This window comes from Cetorhinus maximus, chromosome 1 (assembly GCF_964194155.1).
Source record: "Cetorhinus maximus chromosome 1, sCetMax3.hap1.1, whole genome shotgun sequence".
NCBI classification, from domain to species: domain Eukaryota; kingdom Metazoa; phylum Chordata; class Chondrichthyes; order Lamniformes; family Cetorhinidae; genus Cetorhinus; species Cetorhinus maximus.
Window position 1 is genome coordinate 128,748,412 of NC_135879.1, and position 23,485 is coordinate 128,771,896.

General features: G+C 42.3%; 1 protein-coding gene across 3 annotated transcripts in view; it reads right to left on the reverse strand.

The window, feature by feature from the left end:
- The window catches only part of rell1 (RELT like 1), a 79,645-nt gene that overhangs the window by 20,049 nt on the left and 36,111 nt on the right, over positions 1-23,485 (reverse strand). For all 3 annotated transcript variants that reach the window (XM_078546116.1, XM_078546128.1, XM_078546123.1), the window contains exons 5-6: positions 8,343-8,573; positions 1,100-1,256 (exon numbers count right to left, since the gene is read on the reverse strand). In XM_078546116.1, coding sequence (XP_078402242.1) covers positions 1,100-1,256; positions 8,343-8,573 — 388 coding nt within the window. The remainder of the gene's footprint in view (positions 1-1,099; positions 1,257-8,342; positions 8,574-23,485) is intronic.

Consider the following 23,485-nt stretch of genomic DNA (forward strand, 5'->3'; position numbering starts at 1 on the left):
CACCCCTACCCTTCCTTGTCATTTTATGGTCCTCCCTGCCTCCGAGCCCATCCCAAAGGCAGGTAAAATTCAGCTTCCTTCTCAACATAAGTTCCAATGCTATTTGACCTTATATTATACATGTCTAAAACTCATCCATTCCATTCTGATCAGCTGAATATAACTTATGAAGCAGCTACACAAATCTACCAGTTTCACATTTACTCTTCTGCCTAGGAAACTTGTAAGACACTATTGACATAAGCTCTTTCAGTAACAAGTGTTCACAAAAAGGTTACATGATTTCAATAAAAAGTCTCTTGTCAAAGTTACACATTACTTCAAATACTATGCTACAATAAACTTGGGAGTTTTTCAATGACAACGTATATTTGCATAGTACTTTAACATAATGGAACGTCCCAAGACAATTCACAGGAGCATTATAAAACAAAATATACATGAAACCACATTAAGGAGATATTAGGTTAGATGACCAAAAGCTTGGTCAGAGAAGTAGGTTTGAAGGAGTGTCTTAAAGAGGAAAGAAAGATAAAGAGGCAGAGAAGTGTAGGGTGAGAAAGATCAACTGAAGGCATGGCCAACAATAGTGGAGCAATTAAAATTCGGGATGCTCAAGGGGCCAGAATTAGGTGAGTACAGATATCTCGGAGGGTTTTGAGGCAGGAGGAGATTACAGAGGTATGGAGGAGCGAGGCCTTGGAAAGATTTGAAAACAAGAGTGAGAACTTTAAAATTAAGACATTACTTGAATGGGAGCCAACGTAGGTCAGTGAGCACAAGGTGATAGGTGAACGGGACTTGGTGCGAGTTAAGACATGGGCAGCAGAGTTTGGATGACCTTAAGTTTACAGAGGGTAGAATGTGGGAGATCAGTCAGAGTGCCAGAATACTCAAATTTAGAGGTAACAAGGGGTTTCGGCAGCTGAGATGGAGCAAAGTTGGGAGATGTTACGGCAGTGGAAATAAAATTGCAGAATGACTGATCACTGAAAAGCACAATACTTAGAAAACTCAGGAATACTTCTATTTATCTATGTGACAAAAAACAACCATGTTTTGTTGTTTTAAGTGAATCGCTCTCCAACCTTTCACTCACCTCTTTTACGTCCAGTTTTCCTGGTGAGTTTGGTATTTCCTGGCTGTCTGAATTTACACACATATCTGCCTGGGTACTAGCACCATCTGGAGGTGCAAAAAGCAACTCCTTTTGATCATTGGCATTAGATTTAGGATCAACATGTGTAACACGAAACCTAGGAGGGCAAAACAATAGGATTGGATCACCAACACAAGTACAAATACTAGATTGATATTTACATCTTAGCGCATCCCTCTTTCCACCTAGACACCAATTTCTAATTCCTTGAAAAATGTACTACTCTCCAAATGAAAATACACTCAATGCAATGCTTGTCCCTTTGCACTGTGTCATGAAGACCGAGGTTGAGAATTTGCCATGAAACAGAACTCAACTTGTAATACAGTGTTCAGTTTGCTGGCAAAGAAATTAATTTTACCCAACAGAAGCCCACAAGGATTAAATGTGCATTAATGTAATTCACTTATGGTTCTCTTCTACACAGGCCAACAACTCCACACAAAGCAAAGACCAAAACCATGGCTCCTACTTACAGGTGAACAGTTGCTACTTGAGGTACTGACACCAAGACTTCAGGGTTAGACATGGAGAATCTGATATACTCTTCACAGTTGGTAGCCCTTTTCGTACCCAAGGAGTCAGAGTCATTACAGCGCAGGAGGTGGCCATTCAGCCCATTGAGTCTATGCCAGCTCTCTGTCGAACAGTCCAGTTAGTCCCATTCCCCGCCTCTGTCCTCATAGCCCTGCAAGTTTATTTCCCTCAAGTCCCTATGCAATTTTGTTTTTAAAGCAGCGATCATCTCCGCTTCCTCTTGGATCCTCACGGGAAGCGAGTTCCAGGTCACTACCACTTGCTGCATAAAAAAGCTCTTCCTCACATCCAACTTGTATTTCTTGCCCAAAGCCTTAAATTTGCATCCCCTAGCCCTCATACCATCAGCTAATAGGAACAGCTTCTCTATGTCGACCTTACCTAAAGCTGTCATAATGTTGCACGCCTCAATCAAAACACCCTCGATCTCCTTTGTCCCATGGAGAACAATCCCAGCTTCTCTAACCTAGCCTTATAACTAAAATCCCTCATCCCTGGAACCATTCTGGTAATCTCCCCCGCACCCTCGCATCCTTCTTAAAGTATGAAGACCAGAACTGACCAGATCCAATTTTTAACCAAGCTGATACTAACCCTCCCATTCCATGAGCCTTAATTTGTTAACCAGCCTTTTGTGTTATATTTTGTCAAACACTTTTTAAAAAATTCATATGGACAATATCAACTTCATTCCCTTCATCGATTTTCTCTGTTACCTCATCAAAAAATTCAATTAGATTAGTCAAGCATGATCTGTCTTTCACAAATCTGTGCTGGCTACCCTTAATGAATTTAAACCTCTCCATGTGCCTGTTGATTTTTTTCCCTGATGACTATTTTAAAAATCTTACCCACAACTTATGTTAAACTGTATGGTCTGTAATTATTAGGAATATCTTTACACCATTTCTTGAACAATTTGCCACTTACTAATCCTCTGGCACATCTTCTGAACCTAGGAAAGATATCTCCATTCCCACTTCCCTTAGCAACCTGGAATGCAAGCCATCCAGACCAGATGACTTATCCACTCTTAAGCATAGCAAGTCTTTCCAGTACACCTTATCAATTTTCACTCCATCCATTACCTCCGCTACTACTGATATTTTGTCCACATTTTCTTTTTTTTAGTTAACACTGAGACAAAGTGCTCTAACTATTCTAGCCTTGCCCTGCACCTCAAAGCATACATCACCTTCTTTGTCCTGAATAAGCCCCACCCTGCCTCCTACTACCCACTTACTATTTACATGCCAGGAGAACATTTTTGGGTTGCTTTTTATGTTAATTGACATTCTATGACACATGACGTGCTATTGCATTGATGACTTTATAAACTGGAAAAATACTTGGGTGCTAAGAGCTCAATTTAATGCTGCAATAGAATGTTTACACATTTAATATAAAGAAAAGTAAAAAGATACTTATATTTATATCGGAGGCAGTACAGCAAAGCTTCACTAGACAGGTCACTGGGATGAGAGGATTGATTATTTTGAGACGCTGAGTAAGTCGGGTAAATTCTCTGGAGTTTAGAAGAATGAGAGGCGATCTCATTGAAACATTCAAGAATATGAAGGGGCTTGACAGGGTAGACAGAGAGGTCATTTCCCCTGGCTGGGGAATCTAGAACAGGTCATTTAGGACTGATATGAGGAGAAATTTCTTCACTCAAAGGGTTGTGAATCTTTGGAATTCTCTACGCCAGAGGGTTGTGGATGTGCCATCATTGAATGTATCTAAGACTGAGGTCGACAGATTTCTGGTCTCTCAGGGAATTGAGGGATATGGGGAGTGGGTAGGAAAGTGGGGTCAAAGCCCAAGGTCAGCTATAATCATAATGAATGGTTGAGCAGGCTTGACGAGCCGTATGGTATTCTCCTCCCCCAATTCTTACGGTCTTATGTTCTTACATAGGACCTTTATAATCACAGGATACCTCAAAGCAATTTAGTCAATCAAGTACCTTTGAAGTATAGTCACTAATTTTTTCTCGTTCTTGGGAGATGAGAATCACTGGCAAGGCCAGATTTATTGCCCATCCCTAATTGCCCTTGAGAAGGTGGTGGTAAGCTGCTTTCTTGTTCTGCTATAGTCCAGGTACACGTAGAGTGCTGTTAGGAAAGGAGTTCCGGGATTTTGACCCAGCGACAGTGAAGAAACGGCGATATAGTTCCAAGTCAGGATGGTGTATGACTTGGAGAACTTGCAGGCAGTGGTGGTGTTTCCATGCACCTGCTGCCCTCATCTTTCTAAGTGATAGAGGTGGCAGGTTTGGAAGGTGCTGTCAAAGGACCCTTGGTGAATTGCTGCAGTGTGTCTTCTAGATGGTACACACTGCTGCACCTGTCAGCTAATGGTGAAGGGTGCAATTGTTTAAGGTAGCGAATGAGGTGATGATCAAGCAGGCTCCTTTGCCCTAGATGGTGTTGATCTCCGAGTGCTGTTGGGGCTGCACTCTTCCAGGCAAGTGGAAGCTCCCTTTAGGGCGGTGCGTGGTGGCGGGAGGTGGGGGGGGGGGGGTGTGGTTTGTCATCCAAGCAAGTGGAAACCCACTTTTGGGGCTTTGGGGGCGAGGGGGGTGTCAGGATAGGAGTTGCTCACCACAGAATTCCCAGTCTCTGACCCACTGTTGTAGCCACAGTATCCCAGCCTGAAGCCTGGGGCAAATCAGCCATGGTCTTATTGAATGGTGGGGCAGGCTTGAAGGGCCGAATGGTCTACTCCTGCTCCTATTTCTTATGTTCTGACCCATTGTTGTAGCCACAGTATTTTCAGTTCAGTTTATGGTCAATCGCAACCCCAGGATGCTGTTGGTCAAGCATTCAGCAATGCTCAAGCTATTGAAAGTCAAGGGAAGATGGTTGTAGTATCTCTGGTTATTGCCTGGCACTTATGTGTCATGTATGCATACGTCACTTGTCACTTATCAGACAAGTCTGAATATTGCCCAGGTCCCGCATGCGGGCATGGACTGCTTCGGTATCTGAAGAGTTGCAACTGCTACTGATTGCACCCTTGTGCATGAGGTCAGCAAACATTTCCACTTCTGACCTTATTTTGGAGGAAGATCATTGATGAAGCAGCTGAAGATGCTTGGGCCCAGGAGACTAGCCTGAGGAACTTCTGCACCAATTTTCTGGTGCTGAGATGATTGGCCTCCAACAACAAAATCCATCTGCCTGTGTGTCAGGTCTGACTCCAACAGTGGAGAGTTTTCTCCAATTCCTATTAACTTCAATTTCACTAGAATTCCTTGTTGCCACACTCAGTCAAATGCTGCCTTGATAGCAAGGACAGTCACTCTCATCTCACCTCTGGAATGCAGTTCTTTTGCCCATATTTGGACCAAAACAGGAATGAGTTCTAGAGCTATGTGATCCCCAATTTTGAGCTGCTGAGTCTGTTCTGAGTCTATCCAATTTAGCACAGTGGCAGTGCCACACAACACGATGAAGGGTGTTCTGGGTGTGAAGACTAGAATTCATCTCCACATGGTCTGTGTGGTGATCACTACTATCAACACAGTCATGGACCAATGCATTTGAGACAGGTAGATCGGTGAGAACAAGATCAAGAAGGTTTCTCCCTCTTATTGGTTCTCGCAACACTTGACGCAGGCCTGTTTAGCAGACACGTCTTTCAGGGCTCAGCCAGCTAGGTCAGTAGTAGTAGCAACAAGCCACTGTTGATGATGGACATTGAAGTTCCCCCACCAGAGCACATTCTGTGCCCTTGCCACTCTCAGTGCTTCTTCCAAGTGGTGTTCAACATGGAGGAGCACTGATTCATGAGTGAAGGAATGTGGTAGATGGTAATCAACAGCAGGATTCCTTGTCCATGTTTGACGTGATATCGAAAGAATTCATGGGGTTCGGAGTGAACGCTGAGGGCTTGAAGTCAATGAAAATTAGGGGAAACCCTCCATTGCTGGGGTCATTCCTAGCATAAAGGAATAATTGTGGTTAGAGGTCAATCATCTTAGCCCCAGTATACAGCAGCAGGTATTCTTCAAGCCTGTCCCCTAGGCCCAACATTAATGACCTTCCCTCCATCATAAAGTTAGAAGTGGGATGTTCACAGATTGGCGCTGAACATTGCGCATTCACGGCTCCTCAGATACTGAAGCAGTCCATGCCCGCATGCAAGACCTGGCCAACATTCACATTTGGGTTGATAAGTGATAAGCAGCATCTGCGTCACAAAGTCAGAAGGTTGTGGGTTCAAATCACATTCCAGGACTTGAGCACAAGAATCTAGCCTGACTCGTCAGTGTATTATTGAGGAAGTGTTGCACTGTTGGAGGCGCCATCTTTCAGATGAGGTATTAAACCGAAGCCCTGTCCACTCTCTAAAGTGGGAATAAAAGATCTCATCATACTATTTTGAAGAAGAGCTGGAGATTTATCCCCAGCCTCCTGATCAATATTTATCCCTCAATCAACATCACAAAAACAGATTATCTAATCATTATGAATTGCTGTTTGTAGGGCCTTGCTGTGTACAGATTGGCTGCTGTGTTTACTAAATTACAACAGTGACTATACTTCAAAAGTACTTAATTAGCTATAAACTACTTTGATCCACCCTAAGGTCACGAAAGACGTTATAAAAATGCAAGTCTTTCTTTTGCACAAATGCCAGGCAATGGCCTGGATCTTCAACAGAGCACTTAATCACCCCCCCCTTAACAATCAATGGTATTACCATGACCGAATCCCCCCACATCCTATTGGTGACCACTGACCAAAATCTTAACCGGACCAGCCACATAAATACTGTGGCTACAAGAGCAGATATCTAATGAAACATTAGCTTTGTTTCCCTCACCACAGATATTGCCAAACTTGAGTATTTCTAGCATTCTCTATTTTTACTTCAGATTTCCAGCACCTACAGCATTTTGCTTTTGTGATTAACTCAAGGGTCTTACTGAACCAGTTTAACAATAACACCCTAAATGCTTATCATAATTAACTTATACCCTATATTTTTTTTTTAATAAGTTAATAAATTTACCCAAAATTATGAAATTTCTGCATTTGTCAATATGAAAAAGTAGGGGGTTATAAGCTGCTATGTAATATTTTTCCTCTGGAGGTGGGTCAAACACTGGCAGGCAAAACCACAGGCTTATTGCATCACAAAGTCATCTCAAAACAATTTGGACACAAAAACCTCAAAGCATGGTTCAGACTGTTATAGTGACACAAAGCAAGTCAAATCGCCAAGCACCAGGCTCATTTACTCTGCAAGAGGCAGAAAGCCTGTTCACTTCTACACTCTGTCGGCCATGCCTATTAAAGACACTCAAAGTTAGTTAAAGGTCATTTCCTCCCACCCCTCTCTTTTCACCTCTCCCTATAGAATCCATGCTGAGATCCTTTAATAAAGGTCATGTTTTTCCAAATGTCAAATTGTTAGAATTTTCATTCATTTTAGATTTCTAGAACTTGTTAAATATTTCAGCTTCATATAGAATCAGAACAATAAAGTATAAAAGGGAGCCATTCAGCCAGCTGTGCCTGCTCTTTGGTAAAGCTATCAAATTAATCCCACTCCCCTGCTTTTTGCTTATAAGCTGTGTAACATTTTTCTTTCCAAGTATTGATCCAATTTGCAGTTATTATCTAATCTGCTTCATCAACTTCTCAGGCAATGTATTTCAGATCACAACAGCCCACTGTAAAAAATAAAAAGGGTTCCTTGGGTTCTTTGCCAATCACATTAAATTTGTGTCCTCTGGTTACTGACTTTCCTGGCACTGGAAAGAGCTTTTCGTTATTAAGGATCTCTATCAATTCTCCTCTTAATCTTCTCTGTTCGAATGAGAACAACCCCAGCTTCCCCAATCTTTCCACGTAACTCAAGACCCTCATCCTTGGTGCTATTCTAATAAATCTCTTGTGTACCCCCTTCAAGGCCTTGACATTCTTCCCAAGGTATGGTGTCCAGAATTTAACACTATACTCCAGCTAAGGCCTAACCAGTCTTCATATAGGCTTAGCATAACTGTTTTTATTCCAAGACTCTGTTTATTAAGGCAAAGATCCTATTTTCTTTTGAACAGCCTTCCAGGATTTGCATTAGTATCCCACTGTTCATGCACCCCCTTTAAAATTGTATAATTTATTTTATATTGCTTCTCTTCATTCTTCATGCCAAATTACTTCACACTCCTCTGCATTAAATTTCATCTGAGTGTTTTTAATTTAGCACCTCCCTATTTGCATTTATTATTTATGTACACCAGAAGTTTACTTAATGCAATTAGGATTCCTTTGGTGTTGGTATCTCTTTACATTTAATTAATTATTTTGATTATTGATATATTTTCTTATTTACCATTACCCCCTTGGTTTAATTTACTTAGCATCTCCTTCATCCTCTGCACCAAATTTCCATTCATCAGTTTTCTGCCATCACTCTCTTTAGCAAGGAACTCCGTTTAGCAGATTCACTCAACTTTCACCCAGCTCTGCACTTAAAACTCTCCAGATAGTTTCCACATATAAAATATTAAGTCATTTTACAACAATGGGATGGCACAGCTTGTAATTTGATCGTACAGAATCGTAATTACATTATAGGACAAATTAGGTGGAAAGCATATATAATAATTTAAGTTTTCTGTAATTTCTTTTACCTTCCCACAGCAAATAATGTGACCTCTCCAGCTCGACTCCTTCTGAAGTCCTTTGATCTCTTTGACTTTCGATGGCTGCAGCGTGAGCAAGTGCTTTTCCCTGCAACTCCACCAACTGTATGCAGATGATGCCCATGAAAAGAATGATCTGTTAGACTTCCAGTTGGTGATACAGGGCTGGCAGGACTTTCAGGGGTAACAGGACTAGGAGGACCATTGGGACTTGTCGGGCTTGAAAGGGAGAAAAAAATAGATGGAAATTAATTGTAAACATACAATATTAGAACTATTCACAATGTTATGATTAGCAAACAAGCTTCTGTGCAGTTTAACATTCGTACAAATGGTTTTCTAACCAAATTATTTCAAATGCATATAAATAACATGTCTTTAAAATAGTAGTCTGACTATGGGTCAGATACTAGCCTTTCACCTCTGGAATGGAAATAAATTTTCTTGACTTCTAAATGCAAGAGTCCTATAAGAAATGGGTTTGGCCAGTTCAACAGAATTCCAATAACTTTCAGGACAAAAATAACCACTATGTCAGCACTAATATGGCTTTCAGGAAACAGAAATGGTGCATTAAGAAGTGCTCTTATGAAACTGGGGATGAGATATTTTTTGGATAGAATGGAGAGAGCCTGCAACTGCTATGCTATAACAGACTTGGAAATTCTTGAAGACGACACAGGAAAGAATACCAATCCCCACCACTAATATAAACAACACATTTTTAAAGTAGTGAATCATCAGTAAAAGCAATCTAGATGGGGTAAAGTAGCAAACGTGAACCTTCTGAAAGATCTACTTGGAACCAGCATAGCTGAGAATTCAAAGTGCCTTATTATAATTATATTTTATATTTAATTTCTGAATTCATTTATATTTTTATACCCTCAAGATCCATGTTAATATATTCTCCCAAGATTACTATTCTGCTCCATGACCCACCACTTACCTGTACCTAATTACACCTTGTAGCGAATATCTGCATTTATCTATAGCAAAAGTATTGTCTAGTTTGTCAATTTTTTCAATTAGAAATTCCTACATCCATTTTTAGAATGAAAAGTGCCCATATTGTAATTACACCTTTCCCTATCACCACCACCAGCCCTACCCAACCACTACAATAGAAAGTTTGCAACCCCACTGCCCGGGGTGGTTATAATATAACTGTTGTAATTATATCCTTTAATACCTTCATTAATAATTTTACTTGAAGTCTAATGTTTGGACTAGGTACGTTTGCCCAGAAAAATAACCACTGAAAGCAGGTTCTGCAGTTTGAGCGTACCTAGTTTACACCATCTACTAAGATGTGGCCACAGCATTTCCACTAGCCCAGTGCCTCTTCCGTGGATCCAGCAAAATCTATTTGTTTGTTTTAAAATATATTTGAAGGCATGCTAGAGGATAAATTTCAAAAGTTTTATCCAGGTAACATTTATTTTGAGTTTTATTTTTAAAATGTATGCAAGCACAAGCATTTTCAGATAATGAGAGATGGGGGAGAGAGTAAAAGAGGAGAGAGCAAAACTGGAACTTACAGATGCACTTGCAGAAACCAAAGAACACCAAATATAATGTTTACAGAGATCTCTTAAAGACTTACAAACCAATGCTGCCAGAATCCTGGGAAACTTCCACTCAGTGTTGTCAGACCAATGCTTTTTCCCTCCCTTCTCAAATGCTGACACTCAAAGTGCCACCCCACTTTGTCGAATTTCAAATTCCTCTCCATAGTTCTTAGATCCAAAGTTTTCCCTGCACAACATAAACAGACCAAAGGGTCCAACCATGCTACCAAATTCCACTACATTTACACTTTTCACAGGGCAGAAATCTCCCCCTGTCGGGGAGGGGGGGGCGTTGTACAGGGGCAGGCGCGAACCCGATCGGTGCCCCCAATCGGGGCCGAGCCACCATTTTACGTGGGCGGGCCAATTAAGGCCTGCCCAGCGTGATGCGTGCCCAGAAGCGCTGAGCACTCCCTGTGCAGGTGGGGGGATTCCCCGAGTCAGGGCCATGCGCGCGAAAGAGTGCAGAAATCTCCCTGAGGCATGGAGGTGCCTAAGGGAGATTACTTTAAGGTTAAAAAATTTAAATCAAGGAAAGGAAATATTTTAAGATATGTCCCCTCATGTGACAGTGTCACATGAGGTGGGACATGTTCATGAATTTTGATTAAAAATTTTATTTAATTAATGAAACCTTCATGAAACCTCATCCTGCCTGTGGATGAGGTTCCATGAAAAATGCGAAGGCCGCCTGGGCTCTTTGCCTGCCCGCCAACCTTAAGGTTGGATGGGCAGCCTTGTTAATTGTTTTAATAACCATTTAAATAACCTTAATAGGCCCGACATCACCGCGCCTCATTTTATGCATCGGCGAGTGGGCCCCGCCCCCGCTCGCTGACCTGAAAATTCTTCCCACAATGTAATGCAGAGCTATTATTTTGAGCATTAAATTCAATGTAAAAGACCCATAATACAATTGAATAAGTGTTATGAATATCTAGTTTATGCATCAAGTTAATACTTTAGAGGTAATTTTTAGTTCTAGGAAGATTAAAGTTGTAAAGGGCAAGGTAATCAAAATACTGGGCTTTAGAGATTGCCAGAACACCTAAAAGAAAATGGCAGTTCAGAAGGTTACCCATGTTTCTTTAATAACATCAGAATATGGAGCCATAAAACAGCAAGTGGACTAATTTAGCTGGAGAAATTGTAAAGGGGGGATAATTGGCTTGGAGGATAGTTTGAGGATAGACCATATCAGGCTACGTCATCATGGAGCTTATGAAGATTCTCTGGTTTCAATTTATCTGGGTGTTTGCTGGGAGAGGTTGTTAGTTGCAGTTTGGACCTCATGTGATTTGCAGCTCACACAGTGAAGGCCTGGGAGCCATTCATCGCAATTAGGGCTCAGGAGAAATCCTGGGGAGCTGAGATGGCAGAAGGTTGCTGGTTCTGTGCTTAAGGCAATTCGGGCTCAGAGAAGCAAAGGGAGCCATTTCCAGCTCGGTGCAGCCAAGAGACTGGAGTTTGGCAAAACCCAGGGACAGTGTCCACTTAGTGAAGCTAGTGGTCTATGAAAGAGTTGGAAGTGTGCTGGTATTGAAAGGTTGGAGTGCAGCTTTGTGAATCCCGTGGAACGCAGTCTCAGAGAGAGAGAATGAACCATCGGAAGGTGAGCAGTCGTTGAGGCAGTGTGAGTCAGAGCGGCTTTTGAGGGAATTCAGAGGTTTAATCTTAGAACATTAAAATCCCTCATGAGGGGGACAGTTTTAACAACATATTGTGACTCACAGTGGTCACTGACAACTGGGGGATTGCTGAGAAATCTGTGGGATCTGTCTTGGTCACATCTGCCATTAATGTGCAGTGTGGTGTGTTCGATCCCAGTTTGACTGTTACTTCATATTTACCTCATGTTAATTCTGAATGTTAGAGTATAAGATAAATATTGTAAACTGTTTTACTTATCTGACTTTGTACAGTAAAACTTATTTTGTTTGTTTGAAACTGGAATCTTGTGGTTTTATTCTCTCGCTGGATAACCTGGATTTCAAACTTTGCCTACTTTAAACAAAACGTTTCTGGTCTCTAACTGGATTGTAACATAATTCAAAACCAATTTTTATTGAAACACTAATTTAATAACCTTGATGTTGGCCCCTACATAGTGTACACACCCACACTGCTGTTATAAAATGACAGCCTCTGACTCATTGTGAGCAAGTCAGATCTATTTACTGCAGGGATAAGAAAAATAGATATCATGAAAGTATAATAATTTTCATATTTTCTTGTTTATTACGAAGTAGGTTTATGGGGGTAAGTATAGTTGGGTGTGTGTGTGATTTAATTACATTTTGTAGTCAAGCAGACTGCAAGCTTTAAATCATCAAAAGCAGCTAGGTGCTTGACATGAGTAACATGGATGCTGACTTAGCATGTAAGGTGTGAAGGGAATCGGCATTTTTAGATAAATGAAGGGATATTTGGATTTCAAAGGGATCTCAATCTGTTTACAACTAGCCAGATAAGCAAGGCTAAGGAATATGTTTATTTTTCAGAAAGGTTACTGATAATATTGGCAACATCAAACTTTTTATATTATGAGGAAGATACAGTTTCAAATTCATATGGAATGATAGGATTTACATATTAAAAAGAGAGAAACATATATAAAGGAGAATGAAAGGTTATGTGTCCGAAGTCCATGTGAGATATAACAGGAGTGTGTGAAATAGCCTTAATGAAGCCTCCAGCATGTGTGCATTAGTCTGCTAAGTAACGAAATGGAAGCTGTAGAAAAGCCATTTGGAATTCCACTGTATTGTGTTAACTTGTTGAGTTTGTTTTAAGTTGAAAATCTATTTTTGGACCATTGCCTTAAAGAGAGAGAGATTCGGGGTAGGTTAATTAGGAATTTTAGGAGTTATTCTCATAGTCAGTAATTTGTAGTCTTATGTAGTGCTTCAAATATCTTACATTTTGTTAATAAATATTTTAATGTAATTTTTAAAATCTCTAATGATCCTGGTGGACTTATTACTTCTGGGACAGAATTTTGAGGTCAGCGGGAGGGCGCAGTTGGCGCCCTCAGGAGCAGCCAGGAAGCGGCTCGTCGCCCGCGATCAGCCCCCGACCACAATTTCAAACTGTTGGCCCGCCCAGCGTGAAACACGGCTCCTCATTGGTCAGAAAGGAGGCAGGTGCGGGTACGCCGCTGGGTCCAATGGTAACCCAGTGGCCAGTTTAAAAATGGCCCAGGCAGCCCCTGGTAGGCTGCCATGGAAGAACGTCTCCTCTGCGTCTTCAACATTCAAGTTATGGAGTTGAATGCGGCTGCACATGGCAGGCGGGAGGGTAGGCCGGGTGGGCACTCAGCCTCCTGCTCTACAGATGATGCCTCGCAGTCCTCCTGGAGGAGTTGGCTGCCAAGAGGGACACCCCAGAGATGGAAAGAGCAGGCCACTGCACCTCACAAAGGTGGCATGGGAAGAGGTTGCAGCGCTGGTTCGCAGCCATGATGTGGTGCAATGCCGGAAGAGGTTCAATGACTTGCTGCACTCAGGAAGGGTGAGTACCATGTTGGCATGGGTCAGTGTGCAGAAGTGTTAAGGTGTGCCCATCCCCCTGTGGACCTCAGGCGCGCTAGAGTCTGAGTGCCAACTGTCAGTGACACCGGAGCTGGGCAAGGTGGTGTGCCCTGGCTACTTGGACTGAATGCCTTGCAGTTCGAGGGCCATGACTCAGATGTGCCCTGCAAGGTGTTCGTCAGCTTGAGTTGGCCAGGCTGCAATGGCACTGCAGGTAGAGAATGCACTAATCAATACTCCTCTGTTCTTTCAAGAGAAGACAAGCCATAACCAATTGGAGAGGTCATAGACAGGTGGAGGCCCGCCCAACCTGCTGTTGCTCACCAAGTTCGAGCAAGGCACCCTTGAGCTGGAGAGCCGGCATGCTCTACACGCAGCCAGCCGTGGAGAGGCAGGGGTGCCAGATGAAGGTAGGAGTACAGTGCACAGAGGTGAGAGTTTCAGATTGTGCAACCATTCTAGTGTAGTCTCTTCATTGATGCCACCAGCGGAGAGCACAATCCCCATTACCAGGGTAACGGAAGGCTGTCTGATACCTGGAAGGGTCCACACTGTCTGAATCCTCCAGAGGCCTTGCAGATACCAATAAGCCCTGACATGAAGCCTGGAAATGCTAAGAATGAAGCCCCAGAGAAAGAAGTTGACAAGTACCAATAAGCAACCAGTAGCAAACTATCTCCAAACCTCCTCACTGTTCACACTGGCAATGCTGCTGACCCTTTTTATCCCACCCTTGGGTGAGGTTTTTGAAATTGTCGGCTGCCCGCCTGCCCATTTTGCCCATGCGACAAGCATGAAGTCGCACAGGCAACATAAAATACCGCTTAACTGCCTTTTTAATGGCCTTCACCAGCCTCGTAACTAATGGCGTGCGCGGATCTGGCACCCACGTGCGCCCGCCAAGCGAAATATCGCATGAGTGCGCGATGACGTTGGGAAGCTCACCCGGCATCATCAAGCACTATTTTATACTCGAGCGTGTCGAGCGCACACGCCTGCACACAGAGCAAAAAATTCTGGCCCTAAATTCAGCGCACACATCTCGTAATAAATACAAATTACAAAACCGTTGTGATAGCTCGACCAAGTTTCCCTCGTGGATTTGGTCCACCCGGCACACATCATCTACCACGTCGTAACAATAGAGCTGTTACTAAACTCGATGTGAAAACCAACTTTCCTCAGATTCTCCTAGAAATTGGGCTGGAGGGGAACTTGCAGTGGCGGTGGGGGAGGATCCAATTGTCATGGTCCACGTACATACCTACGACATAGCTAGAACTAGGAAAGAGATTCTGCATACAGAGTATGAGGGCCTAGGCACTAAATTAAAAAGCAGAACCTCAAAGGTTATAACTCTGGATTATTACCTGAGCCACGTGCAAATTGGGAGAGGGTATATAAAATTGGAGAGATGAATACATGGCTCAAAGACTGGTGTGGGAGATCAGTTCAGGTTGTTGAGCACTAGTGTTGGGGAAATTGAGGGCTGTGCCATTGGGATTGTCTGCACCTGAACTATGCTGGGACCAGCGTTCGTGTGAACCGCATAGCTAGGGAAAGAGAGGGGGTTTTAAACTAAATAGTGAGAGCAAGGGATCAAATGCAGGCAGATGTTGTGTATTAAAAAGAGTAGAGTCAAGGGAAGAGAGGAAGGTATTAATATGGTAAATGACAAGCAGACCATGACAGTAAGGGACAGAGAGTACATGTTTAAGAGTAAATCGACAGATAACCCTAGAGGTCACAAAAACAATAAAAAGGACAAAACCTAAGGCTCTGTATCTGCACGTAACATTTAAAAAAAAACAGATGAACTGATAGCGCAAATAGAGATTAATAAGTACGATCTAATAGCCACTGCAGAGACATGGCTGCAAGGTGGCATAGGTTGGGACCAAATATTGAAGGATAGGAAGTTAGAAAAAGTTGGAGGGGTGGTTCTGTTAATTAAAGACTACATTAGCATGATAGAGAGGGATGCCCTAAGTTCAAGAAACCACTGTACAGTCTGCATGTGGAGGTATGTTTGGAAGCTGACACACACCTACTAGTGAAAGCAGAAAATCTTAGTTTAATAAAAGCAACCTCTCACCAGCTAGGCCATCAAAAATAAAACTCTAGACGTAGGGCTTAATCTGATACTGACAAAATTACCTGTGACTCAACCATAACCCAATAGCAGGATCAATGTAGCAAACTGTCAAGTGATTCAAAAAAATACATTGCAGTTGTTTGGTAGTACAGAACTTGAATATTGCTGAAAGAAGTGTAAGAAATTAGGGTCTTTAATAAGCAGGTATTTTCTAGGTTTTATTGGATTAACTAAACAGTCTTGATTCTCTCTCTCTCTCTGGAAAGAGGATTTCTAAATACTTTGACCTCTAAACAGTCTTGGTTCAGGCTGCCATGTTGACATTCCTAAGCTGATAAAGGGGTGCACAAAATGCCACTCTATCTTTGCAACTGTTTAGAAAGGGCCAGGATATGACCTTCAGCAAGATTTACCTAAAAGCTGACCTTGAGCACAAGGTGGGTGGTAACTACTCAGACGTTTTGAGCACTTATCCTGTATCCAATGGTCAGAATAGTTAGATAGATGATTGACACTAGGGACGCTACCAGCACCCAAAAAGGGTATATATTGGTGTCATACTGGTGGTGGGGGGGTTGAGGCGCTGGTGAGGTGGCAGTGCTCGTTGGGCAGCTGCCTTCTTTAGCTGGAAGATGGACCAGAGGAGGAGGAGGAAGATCGATGGATTGAGCGAAGAGTTTCCTAACACTTCAACTAGAGAACGAAATGCTATTATCACAAGCTATTACTTTTTCTGATATGATATATTAACTAATAGGCAGAAAAAGTGTATCTAAACTGTTGTTTCTTAATAAACCATCTTAAAATGACTTATGGCTGGTCGACTGCCTATTTAGGTATCTGTGGCCCCCAGATCTCACAATCTTTCAACAATCTTACGAAGTGGCCTGATGAGGGCAAGACGAAAAGCTTCAACATGTCTCTTTATTCAGCAAATACTATTGTGGCTGTGTACGACAGCCGTCAGATCATAATTTTTTTAAAAATCTTCAAGCAGCTAATGAAGTCTTTAGATAACTAAAAAACAACAATGCCATCAAAATAAATTTTTATAAAAAGATGAATTTGTGGTAAAACCTGCCTTCTACAGATTGGTCTCTTCAGACATCGCGCCACATGAAACTATCCCATCCCCGATGCATTTGTTAAACGTCCATCATCTGAGTAGGTCAAAGAACTCTGACACAAAAAGATGATTACTTCAATTTCTATAAACCTTTGTTCTCCAAAACTAAATACATTGCTAGATTGCAAAGGAAGTACTTTAAACTGTCCTTTTGCAACATAGCTATCTACAGCTATCACCAGAGGGCGATAAAGCATCAGATACGCTTTCAGGTGCTTGACTGCAATGCATGGACATTTTTTGTTGCAGCTTTTTACGGGCTTATTTCATTATTTTCAGGTCTGTAGCTCCCTGAGGCAGCTGTCTGCCTTCAGAGAGCTCTCTCACAGCACTCACCTGTGCCTGCAGTGACGTCGTCGCCCACCCTCGTCCCACCCCCACCCCGGCAGCGCTGAGGTTTTAAACAAGTGCTTCATGCTGGCTGGCCGTTAATTGGCCAGCCAGCATGAAATCGCAGTCGGGGGTCCATTTCCCAGATATTTATTTTAATTTTATTTCCTAATGGAAACTTCATCCCGCCCTTGGATGAGGTTTGATGAAAGATGTAAAGGCCACCTGACCGATTCGCCTGTTCGCCAGCCATAAGGCTGGACGGGCCATGAAAAATCGCAGACAATTGTGCCGTTAATGGGCTTATTTGCCGCTTAATTGTCGGCGGGCGCACTTCCAGCTTTTGCATGCTCCCGTTGAGCGAAATATCATGAGTGCATGACGATGTCGGGACACTTGCCCGATGTCATCTGGTGTGATTTTATGCCACGCTTCTGTCCTCTGTTTCTGTTTCTTCAGGCTGTGAAATCAATCAATGAATTACAGGTTTCAACGTAGCTTTTATCTCCTGCATGCAAATGGATTACATAATCAAGTTAATATTCTGAACTGGGCACAGACTTGCACATAGTCAATTGGCATAGATTGCAAACAGATTGGAAACTGAATGTAGGAATTTGATGGAGGGGGAAAGGCAGTTTCTCACAACCAATGCAAAAGGACTGGACCCACAGTCAAGTAGGCATGTGATTTGAATGGGAACTTGGAGGTGGTGGTGTTCCTATGCACCCGAGGCCAGTGGCCTTCTAGGAGATTGAGGTCATGGATTTGGAAAGTGCTGTCAAAGAGGTCTTAGTAATTGCTGCAGTGCATCTTGTAGATGGTACACATTGCAGACGTGGTGGAGTGAGTGAATGCTTCAGCTGGCGGATGGGGTGCTGATCAAACAAGCTGCTTTGTCCTGGATGGTTCCAAACCTCTTGAGCTTAGTTGGAGCTTCAGAAAGTGGGAAGTATTGTAACATATCCTGACTTGTACCTTGTAGATTTTGTAAGGAACATATCTTTGTATTTTTGTTGGACTGTTGTAAAGAACATATCTTTCTATTTTCTGTTGGACTGTGGATTAAAATTACAGTTTGAAAGACATGTCCACTGGAACAGGATGAGAGATATATACAATGTTGCAGTCCTGGAACAAAGTGTGCCATGAAAGACAGGATGGTGCCAGAAAGGAGACCTGGACCAAGGAAACTGCCTGGCAACAAAGTTTTAATTGGCTCCTGATCAGGTGACCAAGTTTTGTGTGAGAACAGTGCAGTAGAGTAGCTTCTAGTCGGAAAGGAAAAATACCTAAAACCTCTCTCTCCTGTGTGTAAGATTCCAGTAATTCCACAACAAAAGCTAGCTGACTTTTTTCTCCTCATATCTCTATAACCTACTCTCTCTCTGAAAACCTCTGTCAAGAAGCAAAGGGGAAAATCACTGTTAGAGACATTGACAGGCAAATGCTGAACCAATGAACTAAATACTGAAAGTGCTGGAAGACCACCTCATGTCATCAACAAGAACAGAAAGGAATTTGGAAGACATCAATCAAAATCAACCCACTGAATCCTCTGGAATTGGTGCTGTTGAGCTGTTTTATCCCACCCTTAAAATCTATGTTTTTGCGTGTCTTGTGTGTGTGTGTATATAGGGATTTAAGAAGGGGTAGAGTTCAGGTTATAGAATTAGAAATTAGCAGTTCATATTTCTTTCTTTTGCCACTGGTTAAAGACAATTAGCTCAATAAACAGTTATTTACTTATTAAGTTTACAAACCTGATGCTCGTATTCTGTTAACCTAAATTAAGTTAGGTGGATTGATCAAACATTTTCACATTTGTCGCGGCTCAGGGAACAGTGGGGCTTGATATTACAGCGCATTATCCCCAGTGAGTCGTGACAATACTGGCAAGGTTTTGGGGAATCAGGAGATTAGTTACCCACTGCGTAATACCCAGCCTCTGACCTTCTCTTGTAGCCACATTTTTTTTGGCTGATTCAGTTAACTTTCTGGTCAGTAGTGGCCCCCAGGGTGTGATGGGAAAATTGATGATAGTAATGCCATTGAAAGTCAAGGATAGAGGTGCCTATCATTTGTGTGGCATTCATGTTACTTGCCACTTATCAGCCCAAGTCTGAATGAGGAATGGTCATTGATTAAGCAGCTGAAGATGGTTGGGCCCAAGACACTGTACTGTGGAACACCAGCAATGTCCTGGGATTGAGATGATTGACTACCAACAATCACAACCATCTGTGTGCTAGGTAGGACTCCAGCTGGAGAGTTTTTTCAATTCTTATTGATCTGAACTTTACTAGGGCTCCTTGATGCCACATTCAGTCAAATGCCGCTTTGATATCAAGGACAGTCACTCTCATGTCACTCTGGATTCAGATCTTTTTGTCCATGTTTGGACAAAAGTGGAACAGAGGTCTAGAGCCGATTGATAATTGAGCTCTTCAATTTGCCCTACTTTTTGTTAATAGGACATAGCTGGGCAATTTTCTACATTGTTGAGTAGATGGCAGCATTGTAGCTCTACTAGAACAGCTTGGCTAGAGTTGTAGGTAGTTCTGGGCACAAGTCTTTTCAGTACTATATCTGGGTTGTTGCCAAAGCACATAGCCATTGTTGTATCCAACATTCTCAGTGTTTCTTTATCATGTGGAATGAATCGAATAGATTGAAAGCTGGTTTCTATGACAGGTGGGGACATCAGGTAGGGACGTGCTGAGCTCCGCCATCAGATGATAGGGATGTTCATAGAGGTGGCTCTTCTGGTTAGTTGTTTAATTGCCCTATTCATGACTAGTTATGACAGGACTTGACTTGGAAATATACTGCTATTCTTTCACCATTACTGGGTCAAAATCCTGCAAAGTCCTCCCTAACAGCGCCATAGGAGTACATTCACCGCACACAGTGCAGAATAGAATTCAGAGTAGAAAGATGGAGGCATCCACAAGGGTAGGAAGGGGCATGCTGTGCAGGAATCCTCCAGGAGAGTTGCACTGAGGGTACAGCAAAGTATACGAATGCAGTAGTAATTGGAAATTCAACTGTCAGAAGAAAGACAGGCAGTTCTGCCTCTGTTGACATGAGACCTGCATGGTGTCAGGGTAAGGGACATCACATGGACAGAGCAGGGAAGGGAAAAGAGACAGGCTTTGTGGTCAATGTTGGAGCCAACAACAAAGGGAGGACGGGCCGAGGAATTTAAGAAACTAGGGAGGAAGTTAAAAACCAGGACCTCAAAACGAAGTAATCTCTGGATTACTCCCCTAATCATGTGCTAGTGAGAACAGAAAATAGGGCATGGCAGGTTGACGCATGGCTGGAGGCATGGTGCACGAGAGACAGCTTCAGATTTCCAGCATCAGATCTGTGGCAACAAGGACCTGTTCAAGGATGAATGGGTTGCACTGATCGCAGCTGGGCCCAATATCTTTACAGGCAGGTTAACTAATACTTTGGGGGAGGGATTAAACTAATTTGACAGGGAGTTGAGCACCATGTTGCAGTATTATAAATGGAAACAAGGTACACAGAGGACTTGGAAACAGAGTTAGAAATAATACAGAATGAGATGGGATCATAGAAACTACAGAGATCCATGGTAGATAATCTTCCACAGTCTATGTTAGGTATATAAACATTTATCGTCAAAATCCCTTAGGGTATTGAATACTTCAGTAAGATGGCCCTTCTTCAGTGAAAGCACCAACAGGTTTAAAACCTTTCCTTGCTACTCAAGAGCATAAACTCAGCTAGCAATTTAGCTGTCCCGTATTACACCCTGTCCAATGCCTGGTTGTCTTCCTCATAGTATTGACTAGAACTATACATCAATCCAGCTGGGTCTGAACCAGCCTTTTGTAGAAAGTCAAGCATTTCCTGCAATTTGCAATTTCCTCAAATAATACAACCTCTTTATTCCTGCTATATATTGTGCTGAAGGAAAGATTGTTGAAGCCATATTACCGTAATTTGTGCCGGAGGCCTAAATACGAAGTACCGCCCTGAACCCAGCCCCCATCATTTTCACCGGGGGGAGGGGGAAACAGGGGTAGGCTGTGCTTTGCACATCCGTGGTTCACGGAGGCAGCAGCCCATGTTAAAGTGCAGCTGTGTTATGACACGGCAGATGGTGTGTGCAGGTGGATCAAATTCACGAGGGAAGCTTGATCGTGCTATCACAATGGTTTTGCAATTTGTATTTATTTTGAGATGCGTGCCCTGAAATCAGAAGTAATAAGTCCACCAAGACTTGAGGTTTTTTTTAAACTAAAATTAATATATACGTTAACAAAGGAGAAGAATTGAAGCACATACGTAGGCCTACAAATTACCACTATAATAACTCCTAAAATCCCTAATTAGTCTGGCTCCTAGTTACACTCCCTTTAAGGGGATGGTCCAAAAATAGATTTTAGATTTTAAACAGATCCAGCAAATTAACACAATACCCTGGACAGTGAAAGCTCTCTCCAGCTTCGGTTTCTGTAGACAGCAGGCTCAATGCACAAATACTGGAGGCTTCACACACTTCTGTTAGATCTTACAATGTCTTCCCCTGACACATAGCCTCATTCTCCTTTATATATGTTTCACCTTTTTTAATATGTAAATTCCATTGTTCCCCTATGTCTTTGGAACTTTACCTTTCTTATAATGTAAATCTTATCATGTTGCTACTATTCTCATTAACCTCTAAAATTCAAATCCCCCTTCATCTATCTCAAAATGCAAATTCCCTTTACACCTTACATGCTAATACCCCAACCATGTTTACTCATCAGCATATTAAAGACACTTCTACACCTTACTTCTTTTGCTAACCTCAACTTGCAGTCTGCTTGGCTACAAAACATAATTAAATCACACACACAGACATAAAACCACAACCTCCATAAACCTACTTTACCAGGAAAATATTATGAAAATTACTATACTCTCATGACAAGCTGCCTTCAGTCAGATCCAATTTTAGCTAGCAGGCTGTCCAAAACACAACTTGTGTACTTTAGTCCTATCAGGCAAGGTCTAAGACTACCAGAGTTCTTTGGAGAGGTCCCTTTTAGCAAGGTCCAGGGATACCTTGGCAAGATGCCCTTTGGGATTATTAAAATTAGACATGAATGTGTATAAAAAATGGATGAACTTAGTGGAGCTGTCAAGCTCATTGCAACTGTCAAGGGCGATGTCAAACTGTCAAGAAAGCTGTCAAAGCTCATTGGAAGTGTCAAACAGTCAAGGGGTTTAAATCTCTTGCCATTCATTTTTTTTCAAGTGTCTGCACGTTTAAAAAAGTGCTTTCTATTTCACTCTGCCTGCTGTCATAAGCCTGAGAGTTATCATTATAGGATTAGTGCTGCAGGACTGATTTCACAACCTATTATTACAGTGGGGTGCTTGTTAGTTCACAGTTTTATTGACAGCTCCAAGTGCTTATAAAGTCTTTGATGTGGGGCTATGAATACAAATATGTGTTATTGTAAAGGATTAAATAATTGAAGGAATATAAATGTAGTGAATGGGTTTTTAATCAATGAGGGGGTTATTTTTTTCTTAAATAGTGAGGTCATCAATAGATTCTTTGAACCTTATTTTATTTCCTCTCAGCATGGGTCCTGATGTCTGCCCATGGTGGATACTGGGTGAGTCAGCATGGAGGTGTAAGGGCAAAGGGTGGTGATGAAGGCATGGGTTGGCTCAAGTTGGCATTTTGTCACAGTAGTTATATAGGGGCACAGGGATGGGTAGAGGGGGATAGGTTTGGATAGGGGCTATAAAGGGCCGTGGGGGGCTGGTAGGGGGCTTGGGTTGGACTAGAGGCTATAAAGGGCCATGGGGAGGTTAGAGGTGCATAGGTTGGCATGGAGATTATGAAGGGCCATGGACGGATGGGTGGGGGGCACAGGTTGGCATGGATAAAGCATGGGGAGTGTGTGGGGTGTGAGGGCCATTTTTTGTTTTATTGCTTTTTTTGCAGCTGGGACAAAGTGCCTTTTCATTGAGGCCGCTATGCTGCCTCCAAACTGTTTCCAGAACAGCAAGCCTGATTCCTATTACAGCTACACACCACCCCCTCCTCCCGAATGAAAATCGGAATTTCTGGGGCAGTTTTTTCGGAATCAGGCTCATGGAGCCGGGATAACCCAGGGGCGAAAATTTAGCCCAAAATTTTACGAAATACAATCTATAAATGTACATCATTTTCTTTTTGTGTTGTGCCCTACAAAACAAAACCGTTTCAATTACATTGCCCCCCCTAATCTTATGACTTTGCATTCATTCACATTATATAATATCAACAGCACAAGTCTTTAAATTATCCAGGTTCCAGTAGCCGCTTCCAAGTCTCATATGTACACCATAAACAACAGCAGCCCTAAAACAGATCTCCAATGTTCCCCAATAATTACCTTTGATCCAGTTTCATATACATTCCTTTGCCTTCTCTTTCAGCCAAACTTTTGCAAACAGAAGCA